Here is a 21,319-nt window from a genome sequence, read left to right as displayed (position 1 = left end):
TTTATATCAAAGTGAATATTTTAATCCAGAAAAAAATGAGTAACACTCAAGACGTGAATTTTCTCCACTGTCGGCCGAGGATTCACATCTCTGCATTCTCTGTAGCAGCAGAATGGGACAGTCACTGCATCCAAACACATGAACGTCCTCTGAGATATGCAGGAATTCAAGACTCCTGAAAAAGTGGCCCTTAAATGCAGCATCTTCTTGCCTACTTTTTCTTCATGGCTCTCTTTCCTTCTCCTTTTTTGGGCTTTCCTTTTCCGCGCAGCTTCCTGAGACGCCGCATCTCTTCCTTGAAGTCCTGGTGCTCATCTCTGCAGGCGATAAAAAGCATGTGCATATGAATGCACTGTCACATACACCAGCGAAGGGTGTTTAGAGAACACAACCTACCTGAAGAGGCCCATGTACCGGAGTTTCTGGGTCAGGGAATAGTAGATCTTGTGCTGAGGGTACCAGTCATACACCTCTTTCTTCTGTGCCATAGGAGGCTCTTTGAACAGCTGCACCACTTTCATGGATTTGGAGTCTGTAGGCCGCACCACGTCACCAAAGATGCGGGCGCTGAGGCGAGCCATGCGTACGGCATAATTGGACAAATTCGCCATGACTATCTAAAAGGAAGACATGTTGTGTTAGTTTTGCACACTTACAGTTAGGGTCATTTCAAGCTTAAAAACAAAATGCATAAAAGAGCTCTCTTAAAAGATCATCACTGAAGAGACAAACTGATGGACACTCCTGTCATTCTTTGTGCTGTTATTACTCGTCAAGTTTCCATAAAATGGCTTAAAAGTCATGATTTGTTTCTGCATGTTTACCTATTTCCATTTAAAAACAGGAAGTCAGAGTCACAGTTGAAACAGCTGATTTACACAACAGCCAATAGCACCTGAGATTACACTACACACACTCTGAATCTGAACACACTTGACAGTACCTTAGTAAGCTAGCTAAACATGGAGAAAAGTGAATAGTCTAGCGAGAGGCTGTTTTCAACATGGACAATTTCTCCCTGCTGCCTTCACCCTCACCTGTTGACTAGAACAAGGACAATATCTTAGATTCTGTCTTTTTGGAGTTAAACATGCTATACGTGTTTTAAACGAGGTCGACTGTCAGTGGTGCCAGTGGAGACAGAGAGACGCAGAGTCATTACCAGGAGGCATCAGACACATCTGAATAGTGTAAACAGTTGAGGACAAAGGTTTACATCCACCTAAGCTAAAGACATTCAAACTCTGCACACATTTCATGTTATCATATATTTCTTGTGTTAAGTCAGTTAGGGTTTCTACTTTATTTTAGAGATAATTTCAAAATAATAGCTAAGAGAGATTTATTTCAGTTTTTATTAACTATATCAGATTCTCAGTGGTTCAAAAGTTTACATACACTTTGTTTGTATTAGGTGACATTGCCTTTTACATGCTTGAACTTGAATAAAACACTTGGAGTAGCCTTGCACAAGGTTCTCACAATACTTTTTTGCTCTTTCCTCCTGACAGAACTGGTGTAACTCAGTCAGGATTAACTCAGTCACTCAGACACACTTTTTCTGTTCAGTCCACAAGTTTCCTACGGGATTCGGGTCAGGGCTTTGTGATTTTCACTCCAATACTTTCACTTAAGCCATTTTATTACAACTTTGGGGGTATGCTTAGGATCACTGTCCTGCTGGAAAACCCAGTTGTGAACAAGTTTTAACTTTCTGGTTGTTGTCTTGAGGTTCTGCTTCAGCATTTCTAGAAAACCCTCCTTCCTCATTATGCTATCTATTTTCTGAAATGTGCCAGTCTCTTCTCCAGTGAAACACTGCCACAGCATGATGCTGCCACCCCCATGCTTCACAGTTGGGATGGTGTTTTTCCTGTTTCCTCCATGCATATCGCTGCATATTACGCCCAAACAGTTAAATTTTTGTTTCATCTGACTAGAGAACACCCTTTCAAAGGTTTAGTGATCACATGCAAACTTCAGTCTGGCGTTTTTATGCCAGTCTTGGAGTAGGGGCTTCCCTGCACGACAGCTTTTCAGGCCATGTTGATGTAGGACTCTTAATGGTGGATTTACATACTTCGGTACCTGATGCCTCCAACTCCTTGACCTGTTCCATTTGTTGTTGTCTTGGGGTTCAGTTGATCCCTTCAGAACAAAGTATGTTCATCAGTGGGAGTTAGTTTGTGCCTCGTTCCTGAACAATGCAGTCTCTGTGTGGTCCCAAGATTTTTATATTTGCATGCAATTGTTCATACAGATGCTTATGGTAACTCCAGATGTTTGTAAAATGCTCCTAAGGAGGAACTGGGCTTGTGGATATTCACCTTTTTTCTGAGGACTTTGCTCTAAAGAAAGCTCTAAAGACCTTCTACAGCCACAAGAGGCACTCTTAATTATGACAATTATCCAATCAGAAGCTTCTAAAAGTCAATTGCTGGAATCTTTACATTGCTTTGGTAAGCTAATTAAAACCTTTAGTTTGTTCACATCAGAGGTCATTTTAAAACAGTTGATTAGAGAGAGATTTATTTAACTTACCAAAGCAATGGAAATTTGTGGAGTTGTGAAAACTGAGAGAGAATATCTTTAGTCTAGATGTATGTAAGCGTTTGGTTTCAAATGCAAAATGATATTACTTTTTTTTTTTTTTACTGATAAAGAAGCCCAGATGGACCTTTTTTTTGCTACTAACGAGCTGCTACTGTAGCTGCATTCATGCCATGTCATAATTACCATAATTACAAGAATTAGACTTGTAAAAAGCTTTCACGTCCTCGTAGAACTCGCAATTACAACTTGTAAACTAGGAATTTTCTGAGAGCTCCGACTCCCGCTGCAGCGTCATGCAGAAACACTCAAAATGGCAGCGGCTTCAGCAGTAAAAGTAGTTTAGTAGTTATCTCTTAATATTTCTGTGTAATAATTCGTATAATCGTCTATTATTAATGTCTTAATAATGCAAGATTAATCTGAAAATAAACAAAAGACTTGCACACTGTTACTTGTTGTACTGTGGTTTTGTCTAATGATTAGTCAGATTACGCTGTGTTTGTGTCATTAAATCTGAAGGTATGCTCTTTATTGTGCGTTATTAATAAACAACGTTACCGTTACCTGATGCGCTTTCTGTGTTTTTCAATATTTAGCAATAGCATAAAAGTGTGATTTAATGTTGTAATTATGTAATGTGGTAATTCCGACACGGCGTGAACGCAGCGTGTAGCACAAGACACACCCCTGGGGGCGGGATTTATAAATAGAAAGCATGTCATTGGACAAACACAAGACTGGTACAGGATGAGTCATCATGTGATGAACTGTAAAATTAAAACAAGAGTATCTCCGAAACTGCAACATGTGTGAGTATTTGGTAATATGCTGTCATATTAGTGCCATAACACTCAGGGAGAAAGACAGAAAGCTCTGAAACACAGCACTGATTTCAGGGCCACTTTAAGCTTAACATGGCAGAGGAAAGTCCACTTGATTTTTATAGCGTTTTTCATAATTTAAATAGTCTCAACTTTTAAAAAAAATATTACAAACAGTAAAAGCAGTATAAATTAAATAAAACTGATGTAAGGAAATCTATAAAACCATGATAATATCTAACCACAAGCTCAGCAAAGGGCCAATTCTCATCCGCAGGATTCTATCATGATATAGGCTGAATTCCAAACACCCCTTCACTCCCTACACTAGCGCCCTACTTAGGGCATAAATGAACGGCTACTGCGCTGCGCCTCGCGCACTATGTGTCCAATCCGGAGCCATTCAGGATTTAACCGTTAAGAGCTGACACAAGGTCTGAGGGTCATTCACGCGACACTTGGCTTACCGTTCAATAAACCCCGGAACAGCTTACTCCGAGATAAAATCCAAACAACGGATGATAAAAGTTTATAATGGAGACATAGCACTGTGTGACTACATTCGCTTAAACAAACTTACTACGTGCTAAGGAGCTAACCTTTAACGTAATGCTAGGCTATAAGCATCTCCCGTGTGAAAGGGGATTGTGTAAACTGCGCATGCGCTAGCGACGGCATCTGATTGGTCAAGAGCACCTTCTACTGTTTACGAGGCGCTTGTCACTTCCGCATCTTTAGCTTTTTAATAATGTGTCATTTTAATTTTATATGACTTATACATAACTAATGCTGATAATTATCAGCTATTTAAAATGTTTGCGACTATATTTCTAAGTATGACGTTTTGGGTCAACGATATCAAATCGTAATATAAAAAGATGAGCTACTTTCAGCTTCCGCCAACATCTTGTCAAAAATAAACAGTGTCGGTGTTTTGGGTGAATTTAAACAACTTTGTGGATGTTTCCTGAACATCAAGCTGAAAATTAGCGTGTTTGTGTCGTATTAATGTCCTAGCTCTCACATTAGTGCTAAATGTGTCTAGTTTTCAAACATGTAGCAACGATACCAAGACACATAGTGCGCGTCTTTGTATTGGCTCCGTGTTGAACTCACCAAACAGGCTTTAAAATGGTTCCGCTTTGAAAAACAGCTAACATGGCTTTTCCCTCAGTGAAAAAAAAACTATCAAATATTAACACACCAAACTTTAATATTAGCATGTTCTGTCGAAACATCTTTCCTCACACAGGTGCCAGGGAGGAAAAATATTATTTGTTCTTATTAGTTGCAATATCACAATATTCACTATTTTTTTAAGATACACTGTATCCTTCCTTCCTTCACACAATGAGAACTGCAAGAAGTTTAAAATGTAATGTGAGTCCATCCTGCAACATGACAGCATTCAGAAATACAAAGCAAAGTAACCAGAAAAAAAATACACATATATATTAAGTGAGTAAACATACATGTTGTTGTAATATAAGTTATAAAAGTTATATCACATTTAGAAAAGCAACTACAAATTACTGAGCAGATACAATTATCTTCTTTTTTCCTCTATTAATATTATATTATATTATATTATTAAGCATGCACTATTTGACACATTTTTGTTACTGGATGATCTGTGAAACCTAACATACTAAAGATCTTGTTGCTAGATAAGTCAAGTCTTTATCTTATTTGTTTTATCCAGCAGGTGTGCCAGCTTCAGGGCTTGACTCTGAATGCCTGATACTGAGTGCTGATATGACCCACTTGCCATGCATGGATTTGTCCACTAGATGGGGATCTGTTCATGGGAACAAGATTGGCATTATATAAATATTTTGATAGATGGCTCTCCGCATTGGTATGAGCATCACGTTTTTCCTTCTCTCACAGTGAATGTATCTATTAACACAATTCTGGGGACAACAAAATGAAAAAAAAAAAAAGCCTGCGTTCAAGATAAGGCACTTTCACACAGCGCAAGACAAATTGCTCTGGTTGTATCTACTGCATTTTCTGATTACATTGTCTGGCATCCTAAAGTTCTACAGAGAAAAAAAATCATTAAAATTCAGCTGTCAAGATGCCATTTATACCATCGTAGAGAAAATTACAGTTGCATAGTTAAAATTCAGTTTTAAAGTGTGGAAATATGAGCAGGGAAAGCTATTAGACCTACTTTTATCTGGACCCTCAGGGCAGAGATTATTATAATGCCACATTAAATCTATGACTGCTTTGCCAAGTGCTGTGGGGAAAAAAGAAACGGATTTTATTTTTTCCAGACACAGTAGATGCTGTGTCATTCTGATGCAGAAGTTTTTTTCTCCGAATCTCCTGGAGGTGAAACAGCAAAGAGAGAATATAAGCAGTAAATAAACACTGCTTTAAAATCAGCTTCAGTTGGCTCCTTGTTCTGTGAGAGGACAAATACATGACAACATTCATTTAGCCAAAAGAGTTTAATTACATCCAGCAAGTCACTAATCAACACTGCACATGGGCCTTTATTCACTGGTGGGATTTTTGTTTAAAGGAAAAGTCCACCATGAAACACATTAAATATGTTTATACTGGAATTGTTGTGATGTGTTAATAGGAGCAAACATTTCACTGGTTTTAAACATTTTGCTGTTAGCTCCTTAAACCAAAAGAGCAAGAGCTTCTTTTCTCACTCACCATTTTCCAGCAATGTTCAACATCATACTAATGACAAATCCAACATGGTGGACATAACAAACATCATACTCAAAATCCCAGAAGGCAAAGCACCTGTAAGACAGTTGCACTAGAATCAGAGTTACAGCAGAGAATCAGCTCGGCTAGTTAGCGGTCTACAAGACAACATGGCATTGTGGATAGTGTAGCAAACTGTTAACTAATGTGAAAATAGAATTTGAAAGAAGTTCAACTCAGAATTAATGTTTAGTAACTGTATGTAATCTAAATAATTATGGAGCTACATTTTGCAAAAGTTATTTAAAGGTTAATAGAATAATGAATAATTTCTGCATTCTTTTGTGTTTCAGTCTCGACCTTCCAGCCCTCACTCACACTACTGTCCACCCTGAGGCTTCTACACCTGTAAAAACCCAGCCTCTACTGTTAACCAATAGTGTTAATATAACCAAAATAAAAGGCTAAAGAAAATTAGTCAGTTTTAGCAATGTCAAGATTGCTTAAAATGCTGGAGATATGACTGTCCTCACATTTCAAATCAGATGTGAAATTAGATTAAATCATTTTAAGTAAGCAACTCAGCAGCATAGGAACACCTGTACCCCTGGTTATTCATGCAATTATCCAATCAGCCAATCATGTGACAGCACCGCAGAGCATGAAATCATGCAGATACAGGTCAAGAGCTTCAGTTATTGATCACGGGAGAATTCTCAAGCTGGTACAAGATGACAGGAAGTCTATGCTAACTCAAATAACCACTCTTTACAATCATGGTGAGCAGAAAAGTATCTCAGAATGCACAACAGGTTGAACTTTGAGGTGGACGGGCTACAAATGCAGAAGACCACGTCAGGTTCGACTCCTGTCAGCCAAGAACAGGAATCTGAGGCTACTGAAGGTTACTGAAACTGGACAGTTGAAGATTGAAATAAGACCAGGAGAGCAGCAGTTTCAGAGGTAGACACAATGCCACAGTCAATGTCACTGAGATCACATTTCTCATCCATTCTGATGTTTGATGTGATCATTAACTGGAGCTCTTGACCTACATGAGTATGTTATGCATTGTGATGCTGCCACATGATTGGCTGACTGGATAATTGCACAAATGAGCAGGTTTGCAGGTGTTCCTATTAAAGTGGCCAGTGGCACAATTACAAAAGATCATAGTTTAATTGTTTTCAGTTATGACGATATGAAGAGAACATGCTACAGGCTTGTAGGATAAAGAAGGACCTTATCTAAAAACATCCACTCTGTTGGTTCACTGACTCACTATTTCAGTATCTGACAGATGGCTACTACTCTCATAAAATATTCAGTAACGTACCCTGTGGACAGTACAATGGTTTCTATAACAGACACATTAGGCCAATGGATCGGTTTAGCTCTATCATATCACACTTTCCAATAAACATATGTTCCAATAAACTGGCTGTACATTGGACAAAGCCAGCCAAGCATGAAACAACTACGTTTATTGCCTCGTGGTGTTACTGATGGATATGGCAAATGCTGCACTGAAAATATAAAATTAAATAAATAAAAACAATCTCTCACTGGATGTTTCTGAAATCTTCTCAAGCATTCTGACTTGTGACTCAGTTTGTCTTTTGAGCTCTGGTATCTCTGGTCTTAAGCTTACTGATATCACATCAACAACAAAATGGCTATGATGTTAAAGAAAAAAAAGCTGGCAAGATGGATTCATGTGTCCAGGATCCGATATACGGACTAGAAGCTCGTTTCCAGGGCTTTCAGATGTACCTTTGTTTAACTGTGTTCAACACAGCAGGTGAGTTTGCCAGGTTTCAGCAAAATCTCCAGCTCAACTTCTTCTCAAAAAACCTGAAACTATCCCAAAAATTCTTTTTCTCAGCCATTGCGTGGGAAACAAGGTCACTGTGGTGCACACACTTTTCTGATGCACTGACATTATGTACTCCATAATCTCTCTTTCCCTCTCCCAATCCACGCAAGAATGGTTTTATACATCACAGATTTGCTCTCTGCACCTATACTTTGCATTTGTTTGTGGAAATTAGATTTGATTTCAGTTAATTGCTATAAAGTAAGATCTTTGTGGTCATGGAATATTTTTAAATTAGACCAATTTGGCAACCCTCTCTATAACTGTCCTCCACTGAAAACATTTATAGACAGTAAGCATGGGGCAGCATGATTCCCGCCCCAGTGGAGCTCTATTAGTGCTTGTTGCAGTTCTGCATAGGGACCACATGGTGCTATAACAACTTTATGGAGCATCTGGAAAGGTGAGCAAATCAATGGAACATCGGCTTATACTGTATCTGTCAAGTAGAAACTTTTTTTAATTAGTTAAGAGATTTGTGAATAGATAAAGATACAGAGAACAGATAGAGGTAGAATAGCTGACTTCATGAAGATGAACATTTGTTACACAGCTGATAAACATGGAGAAGCCACCACTGACTTTGTTATTTGTTTGCTTTGGTGTCGCCTGTGGGCTGGAATAGTGCATGGAAGGTTCTTGTCAAAGGTACTGGATCTGGTCTCCTTCACCATCACCCTGTTTACAGATGGTCTGGTTATAGCCTTCTTTTCCTCCATACGAGATAAACAAAAAAGCGAATTGCACAGGTGGATATTTATCACGTCCTGGCATTTCTCAAGGTCAGATTGTGTTGAGCACGGGGATTCACACGCGCACGCCAACCGGGAAGATTCCAGATGCTTTTCTGCTCACCGCGATTGTAAACAGTGGTCACTGCTGATACATATGGAGAAGGCACCACTGACTTTTGTTCTTATGAGTAAAGCTGAGTAAAGTTTTTTTTTAATAAGCTTTGAGGTTCCTGGCCTTATTTATGAAAGTAAGCTGTTTTCACTCTTAGCTGCTACAAGATGTTTCCGCTAGAACCTAATGACAAGCAGGAGTGCAGTAAGACTACGGGGTTGTTCATTATAATGCCATGTGACCACTTCCAAGTCGCAGAGACGGGAAGTTCTCCCGCATGACGTCATATCGCTGACTCAAGCCTCTGCAGGTGGCGCTGCGCCTTTAAGAAGGTGCTTTAATAAACAATGAGCGTCTCCGGCTGGCAGCATGACATCACCGCTGGATTTGGAGACAGAGACGCGCACCGAGAACGCTGAGGCCACATTAACCGAATCTGCACCATCCAAGTAAATACTGGCATCCTTATTTCTCGCACTTTCTCCAGGTGGCTTTGGATAACAGGTGAAGAATATAGGCTATGTTCCGTCCAGAAGTGGCCACAGACCGAGAGGGATTTAGCTCCATGGCCTGGATTTAGGACTGTACAGCTTCAGCATCATTATTATCTGACGGTGAGTAGGAGCGACTGAGTGATTAATAAGAAATGAAGGCCTGTGGATGCTTTGTGTGGACAGCAGCACTGCTCTGTGCTCAGGAATACTTTTACTATTCCTACAGCCTTTCGTTCAGTTAAGATTCCATGAATGCAAATCTGTTCGGGCTATTTACAGAATTGCAATGAATTTCTGCAGAATTCCTCACTGTACTAGTTCAGCTTTATAGACTGCACGAGCAAAAGGTGAGAAATGAAGTGCCTCCAGCTCGGACCCTGTTTGCTCTTACTGTTGAGTGGATGCGATGTCTGAGAGAAGGCGAAGGCTTGTGCTGGATACACACATCAGCATTTCATTCATTCGCTCTGGACCTTGTTTGGCATCCTCTCTGGCCATCGCGATTATGCTCCTCTTTATTTAGTGCAGCATCATTTAGAATGAAATGATAAAGAAGGAAATGAATGAAATGATAAATGGGATATAGGTCAGGCTACATCACGTTGTTTGTTTGCTTTGTTGTCGCCTATGGGTTGGAATAGTGCATGGAAGGTTCTCGTGCATGGTTTACAGTTGTATTATAATTGTTTTTTTTTTTTTTAAAGGTACTGGATGTCCCCTCCCCCACCACCCCGTTTACGGATGGTCCGGTTATAGGCGTCTTTTCTTCCATACAAGATAAACATAAAAGCGAATTCCGGTGCACGGACGGATATTTCTCACGTCCCGGCGTTTCTCGAGGTCTGATTGCGTTGCCTTGTGTGTCGCGAGGTGATGCACACAGCTGAGCACGGGGATTCGCGCGCGCACGCCAACCGAAGCTGTTCGTGGTGCTGAAGGCGGCTGAGAGAGCGCGCGACGAAGCTGAGAGGAGCATGGCCGCCGGCAAGCTGCTGCTCTACGCCGGTCTCTCTCTGTCCCTGTGCGCGCTAGGCATGCTGGCCGTGGCCGTGTGCTCCGACCACTGGTACGAGACGGACGCCAGGCGCTATCGCGAGCGGTGCCGAAGCTTCTCGAGCCGCCGCAAGGACCCGGGTTTCATCTACATCCCCAACAACAGCCTGCCGCTGCGCGCCAGCCGCTCGCGCCTCGACCGCTGGGAAGGCAAGCTGCTCGTGACGCGCAACCGACGGCAGCTTTTCGCCATGAGCGCCGCTGACGAGTGCAGCCGCCAGTACAACTCCACCAACATGGGCCTGTGGAGCAAATGCCACCGCCTCGGGTTCGACCAGGACATCGAGGACCTCATTCGCAAAGGTAAGGGCTTGATGTGTGTGAGAGCTAAACACAAGGGCTGGGATTATTACTGCTTTCTGGGGAAAATGTTGTCGCGCACCAGTGAACACTGACCTGTCGGTTGTGTAAGCATCACGTGCCAGTGAGTGTTTCAGTTTTACATGCAAAATCCCATGCAAACACTGAAGTTTTACTGCCTTTATCCTGCACATCACCAAGGGCGCAGTCTGTCACCTGTTAATCAGCTCTGCTTTCTCACAAGGCTGCATTATGCACGAATCCATGGTTCAGTCGCTATATGTTTTGTGCGCTCTGATCCATTCTTGTGACGAGCTCCAGATGTGGTCCCTCCAGATGTGTGCGTTTCTGTTGCTGTTTTCGCTGCAACGCGTCATTCAAACGCAGCCTAAACAATCCTGCACAAAATACTGCACGTCACTTTATAACAATTTCACAATAAGGGAAACTGACCACCTATCTTAGTTCCCAATTTATGATTCTTTATTTTTATTTTAAAAAGTTGTACACGGCCCTAATTAAATTTACAGGGTTTTGTGATGTAAAAAAATGAAACCATGATAAATGAAGTCAGATTTTTTCCACCTTTAATGTGATACACCACCCAACAAAATTCAAATGAAAAACAAACAAGGTTTTATGAATAAAAGAGAAAACCTACAACAACCTGGTTGCATAAGTGTGCACACCCTTTCATAATTGGGGATGTGTCTGTGTTCAGAATGAATCAATCACATTCAATCTCATGTTCAAAAGTAATTATCATACAGCTGTCATCAATGAAATTATTCTGATTAACCCCAAATAAAGACCAGCTGTTTCTGTACGATTTTCTTCACACCTTCTTGGTTTCATTTGACTGATGAAGCCATAGTCCACAAAGAGCTTACAAAGCCTGTACAGGGTCCCACTGTGGAAAGATATAGATAAGTAGAGGGGTATAAAAGAATTTCAAAAGCATTAGATGTACCATGGAACACTGTGAAGGCCATCATCAACGAGTGGAGAAAATGCAGCATCACAGTGACATCACCAAGAACAGGACGTTCCTCCAAAATGTATAAAAGGACAAGACAAGAGCTTACCAGGGAGGCGGCCAAGAGACCTACAGCAACATTAATGGAGCTGCAGGAATATCTGACAAGTACTGATTAGAATCTCTCATATTCTTCACATGTCTGGGCTGTGGGGTAGGCGGCTAGACAGAAGCTCTTTCTCACAAAAAACATCCAAGCTCAACTAAATCACCCCAAACCATGTGTGTTATGGTCTGATGAGTCCAAGGTAGAACTTTTGGGGTGTAATTCTAAAAGATGTTTGGTGCAAAACAAGACAGCTCATCACCCAAAGAACACCATACCCATGCTGAAGCATGGTGGTGGCAGCATCATTCTGTGGGGCTGCTTCTCTTCAGAAGGAACTGGGGCTCTAGTCAAGATAGAGGGAATCATGTGTAACTCCAAATATCAAGCTATTTTGGTACAAAACCTGCAATGCCTCTGTTAGACAGCTGAAGATGAAGAAAAATTTCACCTTCCAGCACGATAACAACCCAAAGCACAAATCCAAGTCCACAAAAGGAATGGCTTCTGAAGAAGAAAATAAGCATTTTGGACTGGCCCACTCAGAGCCCAGATCTAAAAATCCTATCAACAGTCTCTGGATTGACTTGAAGAGGGCTGTGCACAGCAGATCCACCTCACAATTCGACAGATCTGGAGCATTTCTGCAAGGAAGAGTTGTAAAAAATAGAAAAATCAAGAAGTGCCAAGTTGGTAGACTCTTGCCCAAAAACACTGAGTGCTGTGTTACAAGCAAAAAGGTGCTTTAATAAAGTTAAGGAGTGTGCACACTTGTGCAGCCAGGTTATTGTATGTTTTTTTCCCCGTAAAATGTTTCTGTTTACTTTTTCACGTGAATTTTGTTGGTTGCTACATCACATTAAATGTGGGAAAATATCTGTCATGATTTATCTTGGTTTCATTTTTTTTTACTTCACAAAAACCTGCAATTTTATCAGGGGTGTGTAGACTTTTATATCCACTGTATGAGGCTATTACAGCTATCAGGTAATCTTATGCCCACCAGTTAGTCTCATTAGAATGCTGAAATCATGAAACCCTTGCCTCATATTCGTCCAGTTGTTAGGTAATTTTATTACACTGTGTGGTCTTTGAAAAAGCAGGATGTATGATGATGTAATGGCAGCCATTTTTAACCCCTAATCACTGACATATTTAGCTATTGTATAAAATTGTTTACTTTGCCAATGTTGTTTTACTAAATATCAAAGGTTTTTTTTTTGAACAAGAAAAAATAACTACATTTGTACACCATCCTTGACGTAGCTGATGGACAGCATCAGATGTAAATTTGTGTAAATTTGATTTTCTCTGAGACACTTTTTCAGCCATTGGGTTTCCCTCACCAAGGGAAATGAAATTATTATGTTGCATAAAAGCTTTCCTTAGGAAAGGGAAACCTTTAAGTGGCAGTGAATATATCAGAAACGAATCACTGCCATTGCATTTGGGTTTAGGTAAATGAGTTATGTTCGATCAGTGATGCTGAATATAATTGGTGATGTTCAGCATGTGGGCTAATTTAATTTCTGCTAATATGTAGAGACAACTCAAACACAGTATTTTTTCCTGTAAGGGCTTTTTCGTGAAGGGAAAAGCTTTACTTTAGATGGTTTATGTAAAAAGCCACTGACTCTTGAACAATAATGAGGACAGCACTTACAGTGAGCCAAACCCATTTTTTGACTCTGCAAAACAGAGAAAATATAACAGATAAGATGAGACAACCATCTTTATATCCTGGAGATGAGAGATGGCTAATTTGTTATTTGTCTGCTGATATTAAACGAAAAATCCCTGACCTACTTGCAATTAACCTTTATAATCAACACATGATCTTTAATGATGTCTGAGATTTATTTTGTAATGAAATTCTGAGTTGAATTCTTAGTTTAAATTCTTTTTTAATAATTGACGTGTTTGTCTATTTTCACATTGGTTAATGGTGTCCTACATCACCCACAATGCCATTCGACTGGCCCTTGCTTCATCTCTACATAAAGGGAGTGATGCAGCAGAGCTTTAGTCTTTTAGTCTGTCCTGCTGCCTCACCTCATTATGTGCACACTCTGCTCAAACAGATCAACTTCCAAAACTTTTTCAAACAATTTTCACACTAATACTGCCATCAGTGCCATCACGCTTGTCATCTCGTAGATCAATACCTAGCCGAGTCTCTGTTGAAACTCAGGGCAGCTGTCATATAGCTGTGTCGCGTTCTGCAACTTTGAGTCCAACGCTTGCACCAACGTCTCAACTGTTTCTACATTGGATTTTTCATTAACATGGTACTGAATGTCACTGGAAAATGGTGAGTGAGAACAGAAGCTCTTGCTCTTTTGTATTTAGGAGGTAACAAAGAAACATGATGGTTATCACTTGTGTGTAAGATCTTTGACATTTTTCTCCTATTAAACTTCACTGTGTCCTCCTGCGATGTCAGCGCGGCACAACCTCTGTCTTCTTGTTGAAGTAATAAAAGTACAACACCAAGCAACAAATTAGAGCCAGCCTCACTAAACACATCATAAATATTTCAGCATAAACATTTTTTAATGTCTTTCAGGCTGGAGTTGTAAGGAGCCTTAAAGCTTCCAGCTCTCTCTGCCAAGGTGAATCTGCATGTGACAGCACAAAATGGCCTCTGTGCAACATGCACATGCAAGCTTTTACAAGCGCGTATGTGCCCTCTTATGTAACTCAGTATTTGATGAAGAGGCGTCTTTGTGAGTTGTGAATGTTACAAACCTGTGTGCAGCACAAGCTTTCAGTGTTTTGTCTGATCAGCAAAGGCTTGTTGTCTTTCTCACAAGGCCACTTTGGCAGTGTGATTCAGAAACCATCCTAGATATGGTCATAGTACAGTGTGTGTCGATTGAAAAGCACAGTATGGAGTGACCATTCACTGTCTTGTGATTGTGTGTTAGAGAGTTAAATTTCTGTCAGATTTGCCATTTGAAAATGGATGACTATTTAAAATGTGTGTGTGTGTGTGTGAGTGGGTCAATGGCTGAATTCTATTCTTCATTATTATCCTGACCCACAGCATATCTTTGCATGAAATCTGCTGACTTTGTCACCCCTCCTCCACTTTTTAGTCCCAGAGGAAATTCATTTTGTTCTTACAAACACATTAGATTCCCATGAGAGAGAATAAGAGCGAGAGAAAGAGGAAGGGGGTGAAAGGGAAAAGGAGAGTGCTTGAAAATGAGGTTTGTTTTTTTTCACTGTACAAGGATAGGACATTAACTATTACTTTGTATTCATTCCTAAAATTGGTAGATTAAAAGGCAGATGTAATTGTTTGAAGAAGCAGATGTAGGTGTCTAGGAAATAAGATAAAACATGGTCTAACAGCCTTAAAAATCTCTTACTAAATCTCTTCTGTGGTTCTTGATCTTGTCCCTTGTGGAAGCAAGATTTTGCTATGAATTTTAAGGAATTGTTAAGAACATATTAAAGAACATGGACTATAGCAGGGGTGTTCAACTAAAAATATGTGAAGGTCCAGCTACATAAATGCATAAAGGGTCTGGATAAGCAATTAACATGACTGAATGGTGGCAACAGCTAGCTGTTTTAATCCTTACAGTTATTATAAGACTGTAAATAGCTATAAATAAGACAGTAAATGGTTATAAATAAGATTATGTTAAGGCTATAAATTATGTTTTGTAGTGACGCTTCCCTGTTTTTGACTAGTTCCACAGACTCTGAACAAATGTGAAATCTGTTTTTTGTTTTTTGAATTTTTATGTCATTTTCTTCCATCACTAGCTACCTCTCTCCAAGATAGCTACCAACCTAGATAGCACGTTCTTCCTCTGAGACAGGTGAAGACTCGGAAGAAATAGCCCTCTTCTGCATACATGACGCCCACAATAAATTGGTATAAATTAGTGTGAATGTGACTGATATGGGAACATGTAATGCCATCCCTCCCATCCAGAGCACCGCCAATTTTGCTCTCTTGATTGCTGGAATTCAAGCACGCGATAGGGCGAACGCTTTTCTGTTGCGCTCCACGTGAGCCCCAGATGAGACTGTGTTAAATTTGATATTGAGAGAATACACACGTACTTCTCTGTCCAAACATCATTAAACATTCTGTTTTTGTCAAAGACTTTTGCTTTAATTTTTTTAACAAGCCATGTCATCACTAATTAGACCAAAGAGGGTAAATCTATGTAAGTCTGAAAAATTGTTCTTGATGAACTGCCTTCAGCTAAATAAGTTGCATAAATTCATGTGACTGACTGCAACAGAGGATCTGATACAGAAGCCGTGATGGTTCATGTTCAGAAAACTGGAGTTTTATATATACATATCCACACACACACCCACACACACACACACACACACACACATATATATATATATATATATATATATATATATATATATATATATATATATATATATATATATATATATATATATATATATGTCTCTGTCACTCTGTCATCTGTCCTTTTGTGCAATTTGTGGACAATGTGGACAAATTTGATAAGTCAATGTGTGCTTAGTTTATCTACTTGTAATATCCCAAAATAAATCCAAAATCTGCTTTAAGACCTTTGTTAACCTTAAGTTACTCTAGGTATACAACCTCAAGATTAGGAGATATTGGTGGAGAATTGGGGAAAAGAAGAAAAAGTAAAGGGAAATGATTCATGAGACAGAGGCATCAGGAGATTACAGGTAAAGCAAACAGTATAAAAAAGAGAAGAGAGAGAGAGAGATCACTCAAGGAAAGTGAATCCTTTTTCATCATCCACCATCTGTTCCTCAGCTCTCTACAGGAAACCCATCAGGAAATGATGAAGATGTTTAGGCCTTAGAGTGCAATCACTGAGTCGAAGAGCCAGTGAGAGACGCTTGGCCCGTACCTAAACCACATCGCCTGTCCTCTAACCTAATGAGAGAGAGACAGAGAGAAGGAGGTGGGGGTAGTAATTAGATGAGATGAGGATAGGATTACCCTCCAGCTCCATGGGGATATTCCTGTCTACTGGGTGTCTAAATTCGACACTGTGAAAGGAGGATGCTCTGGCCTTTTTGTTTGTCACCGAAGCTCTAATGAGACATAGGTGATGACATTAATCAGATAGAACTGTACTACTTGCCTCTCCAGAGTACAAGCAATTTCCTTTGGAAAATACCATTAGGAACTCTTATAGTGGAAATAATATTCCTTGTGAGAATGGGTGGCTGGTATAAATGGGCTAGCAGGGCGAAGCCATTGCCGCCATTAAAATATAAAAATCATTTATATCATTTAGATTTATCATTTATCATTTATAACCCTAACATCAATGTAGGGTTTCATTTTTCAGGGTTTCATTTTGGCCACATCAGATTATTTGCTGGTCTTAAAGAAGACTTTGGATTTATTTAGAATTTTTGTGGAACCAAAAGCAACAGCATCACCAATGGCTCTAAGAAAAATACGCAGAATTGGATGAAGAAGCGAGGCTGGGACTGATTTCTTTCTAGCCCAGACTGTAGATTCACTCAGTCTATCAGTAACAGTTGTGTCACTACACAGAATTCGACCTCATTCATCTGATCTTCCCCATATTTCTGTATTGCTGGGTCTTTTTAAATCATAACCCAAAAGAAGGAATTTTGTATCAATGCTTTTTCCCTGGTATTTAATCTATTTTTATTGAAATAGCTAGACATAGAAATAGATTAATCACCACACTGTTGAATTATGTTTTTGCAGCAACTTGTGACACTGTCAACCCAAGCCACAGCTTGCAGAATGTTTCAAATCTTTCCATCATTATTACAGAGTACCTTGGTGAGGATGCTACTCTTCCTCACAAAGGCACGTGCCGTGAGTTTGCTTATTCAAGTGTTTTGTCATTGACACTTAACCTTGTTTTTTCCTCCCTGATCCATGTTGTCTTCATCTACACGTGTTGTCAGAATAAGAAGTTGTTTCCATGCTGGTTCTGTTCGTAAACATGCGCTTCAATAAAACTCCCTTAAAAAAAGAATTGCATGCTTGTGTGATTACAGTGGAATGTCACTCTGTCAGCATTAGTGTTTCAGACTTTGGGCTTTGTAAAGAATTTTAAGCATGCTTTTATATGAAAATAATCACCAACAGGGTGGTATGATCCATCTCGAGATGAAGCAGAGCTACTATTTCCACTCCAAAGTTGATTTTTTTTCCAATAACAGCACTTTTCAAACTGTTTTATACCTTTTACAACATTTACTTTTTTATTTCTTAAAGAATGACACATAATACTTTTTTATTCATATTTGTTTCTCTCTTGAGGTACTCTCTTGAGGTAACAGAATGCACCTTGCCAAATTACAGAGAAACCACAAAGCCCTCCATCGTGAAGACTTTCCCCTGGTGGGAAAAAGCCTTACCTTTGACGGTTACAAAGCACTGACACTGGAGACTCCTTCAAAAATGCTAAATAAATATCTCCTCACAGAAAATTTCACCATATCAACAATTATACACATTTTGTAATCCATTTATTTGAAACATCCACCACACAAGTCCATTAGTTCTTACTATAGATATGATAATTATTAAGTATTAGAACAGCGCATTAATATAAACCTGTGATTTGCCTTGCAGCTGAAACTACAGTCTGAGGGGCTGTTCTGAACAATCGAGAATTCAGCAGCACTATGGTAAAATAAACGAATAAAAACTGTTGGAAAAAAATTGCCAAAGACAAAAATGTGGCAAAAATGAAGAGGCAAAAATGTGCCCTTACACCACTCGTAATTAAGCCGAATGTGCAAATGGACACATTTAAAGATGACAGCACCACTGAGACTTGTGCAGTTGTCCTGTGTCCTGCATGGAAGGATACAAGGAAATAATTGGAAAGATACAGGGACTGGAATTATACATGACTGGGCATGTTTGTATGTTATTTGCAAATGGTACCAGAGTGTGTGTGTGTGTGTGTTTGTGTGTGTGTCACTCTCAAAGATCCATTCGAGGCTCATGTTCCTTTAATACTATCCACCCACATTTGCCAGCTGCAAAGCTCCTGTTACAATTTGTGTACAAAGCAGGAAGCAGGGATGCTTTACTTGCATTACTTAATCTTTTAGGAGCATCTGAAGAAAACGAAAACCTGTGCTACACTACTAACACATTCCAACTATCTTCTGTTATTGGCAAACTATTCCAAGTACATATCAAGCTCTTATTGCATAAGCAAGCAGTGCTATCAGTAAATCCGATTCCCAGAGAACTGCGTAGGCTGGGGCAGTAGTGCTAAATGTTGTTATTTCACATGGCCAAAAGCCAGTGAATGGCCATCAATGTTTCATGACCTGGAGTTGTTCTGAGCTTACTTCCTTCCTAACTGTTGAAACCTGCTGTAGATTAAACCTCAAAGCCAGCCATGCATGGTTAATTCTGCATCTTGAGGTGCGGGAGTCGCTTGGACAGCAAATATCGGATGAGGATTGAGTGGGGATACTGAATGCAGTAAATACTAATGCACATGTGTACCTGTGGAACTGCCGGATACGCATTTGTTAAAGTGGACAGCTCACTTTTGCAATTATAGGAAGAAGTGGAGAGAGAGAAGAAATGTGTCCACAGAGGTAAAATGAGACCAGAAAAGCTTTCTGAGCTTTTTCAAATGTCACTGTAAATCTGGATTCATACGTCTCCTTCCTGTTTGCTCCTTAGGACAGTAATAACACTGAAAAAGCCAGCACTGGACCATCATAACCTTTTGTCAGTGGCATCAATCATCAGTGCTTCTCATCTTTATGTATAACATTTCCATTGTGATGTATTACCAAGCATTTTAGTTATCAGAATGTAAAGAGTTCAAGCCATTAGATCACCAAGCGATAATATAGTGAGATTAAAAAACAATGTGCGAGGCAAGAACAGATAGATGTAAGAAAGAACAACATAGCAAAAGGAGCTCATCCCTGGCACTGGGGATAAACTGGAACACGACTGGACAGGAACGGTTGCAAAGAGAAGATTTCGATCATTTACATTAAGTTTAGAATGAAAGAAATCATATGAGTTTTGTTTGATTGAAGGTGTCGATTTGCTGTGGTCTGACGTGAATCATTTCACTCATGTGCCATTAAGAAGGAGACACTGGGCCATGCTTATCAATCTTCTAGTAAAATTTTGTAAATGTTTTCATAGCCCAGACCAAATAAAAAATTCTTACAAGACTTATAGAGACTTTTGTAACATTAATTTTCTTCGTACTCATGTGCGTACATTGATGAATGCCAATCACCTGTAAAATACCAAGCTGATTAATTTAGTGACGGCCACAACACTCCATAAAAGGCAAAGCTTACAGAGCTTAAAATGACAAAATGGCAACTAAATGGTGAAACGATGCCTCCTAAGGGCAGAATAATGCAGCTCAGCCACTGCAGCACGTCAGCTACCATACACACGCACTAACTCTTCCTCCTGTTATATGGTGCCATTTCTTTTGTTTTAACTGAATGGCTAGTCTGATTTGTCCTAATATGCTTGGATTGCTTTCTTTCAAGTTATTAATATGAAATGAGTTTCACCTGATTTTCATTAAATTTGTGTGTGTGTGTGTGTGTGCAAGCAATTGAAATAAATGAAATGCATATAAAAATGCAGTAACTTGCAGCAATTATATGATTTTGAAGTCGATCAGTTGAGGTTCTCATTAGTGAGTCTCCTTATATGTAAATGTATACAAACTCAAGGGCTTTCACAGAATGCAAATGTTTTTTCTGAACTAACTGGATTTTTATGCATTATACATGCATTTCTTGTGAAAATGCTCCTGCAAACAATTTACAAATAAATTTGTTTGTATCCAGTTTAATAAATGAGGCCTATTGTCTGAGAGCAGAAATCAGAAATAACCATCTGTGCTGCCATCTTATTGCTGTTATGTGGCCAGTTGCCTAATAACTTCATTGTGCTGAAAGAGTTTCAGTGTAGATTCAGATTGGTTTTTAAAGGTGTACTCACACAGAGAAACTTTCATCCTTACCCCTCACCCCGTTTGCGCTTCCTGCAGCCTTGAACAAGGCTCAATAGACCTGATTGAGCTCCTAGCTTGGACGTGGACCAGCTCTGATCTCTGATGTATGACCTGTCCCTCTTCCAGGTGGGTTCCTCCCTCCCCATCCTCTTCCTCAACTCCTCTTTCCCTTCTCCTTTGATCAGTGGTTCATCAGAATGGCTGGACTTTGCCAGGGCCAAGCCGACAGGGAGGTGACACCAATCAGCTTCCTATTCAGAGCAGGAAAAAGAGGAAGCACTTGTTAAGGGCCGTGTAGAGAGGAGAGCAGGCTTTTTAATGAGAATCACGTTCTCTGCAGCTGCCTGACTGAATGGGGAGCTTTCAGGCTGCCTACAAAGCAAGAATTATACCCAACACAGGAGTTGTACAGCTGCTTAAACTTTTTACCCTAGAGAATATATGATGGAGTATAGGGTAGTTTAGCTTAGTGAACAATTTCTCCTTGATAAACAACATATTTAATGAGGGAAAGTCTGTTTCAAAGAGAAGATCTGGTGAATTAAAAAACATTAGAGCTGTGATGGGGCAGAAAATGTCTTCAGTATTAGAAATAAAGGTACTAGACTAAACTTTACTCGTC

General features: G+C 39.7%; 2 protein-coding genes across 5 annotated transcripts in view; one reads left to right on the top strand and one right to left on the bottom strand.

Annotated features, from left to right (window-relative positions):
• Positions 1-4,022, bottom strand: mrps33 (mitochondrial ribosomal protein S33). 3 transcript variants are annotated; one of them, XM_053241685.1, is made up of 4 exons: positions 3,842-4,022; positions 2,081-2,148; positions 397-617; positions 1-317 (listed from the first exon to the last, which is right to left on the bottom strand). In XM_053241685.1, exons 2-4 carry the CDS (start codon positions 2,117-2,119, stop codon positions 212-214), a joined length of 366 nt encoding a protein of 121 aa, XP_053097660.1. In that variant the 5' UTR covers positions 2,120-2,148; positions 3,842-4,022; the 3' UTR covers positions 1-211. The 3 variants fall into 3 exon arrangements, with proteins under 3 accessions (XP_053097660.1, XP_026778515.1, XP_026778514.1); XM_026922714.3 differs by lacking the exon at positions 2,081-2,148 and having other exon boundaries at positions 397-613; positions 3,842-4,021; XM_026922713.3 differs by lacking the exon at positions 2,081-2,148 and having other exon boundaries at positions 3,842-4,018.
• Positions 4,023-9,079: 5,057 nt separating this feature from the next.
• The window catches only part of tmem178bb (transmembrane protein 178Bb), a 103,786-nt gene continuing 91,546 nt past the window's right edge, over positions 9,080-21,319 (top strand). Inside the window, exons 1-2 of one of the 2 annotated variants that reach the window (XM_026922583.3) lie at positions 9,080-9,383; positions 9,968-10,619. In XM_026922583.3, the coding sequence (XP_026778384.1) occupies positions 10,238-10,619 (382 nt within the window). In that variant the 5' untranslated portion in view covers positions 9,080-9,383; positions 9,968-10,237. Of the gene's footprint in view, positions 9,384-9,406; positions 9,850-9,967; positions 10,620-21,319 lie in introns of those variants that run through there. The other variant, XM_053241684.1, reaches the window with a different exon arrangement.

This window comes from Pangasianodon hypophthalmus, chromosome 18, assembly GCF_027358585.1.
Source record: "Pangasianodon hypophthalmus isolate fPanHyp1 chromosome 18, fPanHyp1.pri, whole genome shotgun sequence".
In the NCBI taxonomy this organism is placed as follows: Eukaryota; Metazoa; Chordata; class Actinopteri; order Siluriformes; family Pangasiidae; genus Pangasianodon; species Pangasianodon hypophthalmus.
This window is presented reverse-complemented; position numbering and strand designations above follow the sequence as displayed.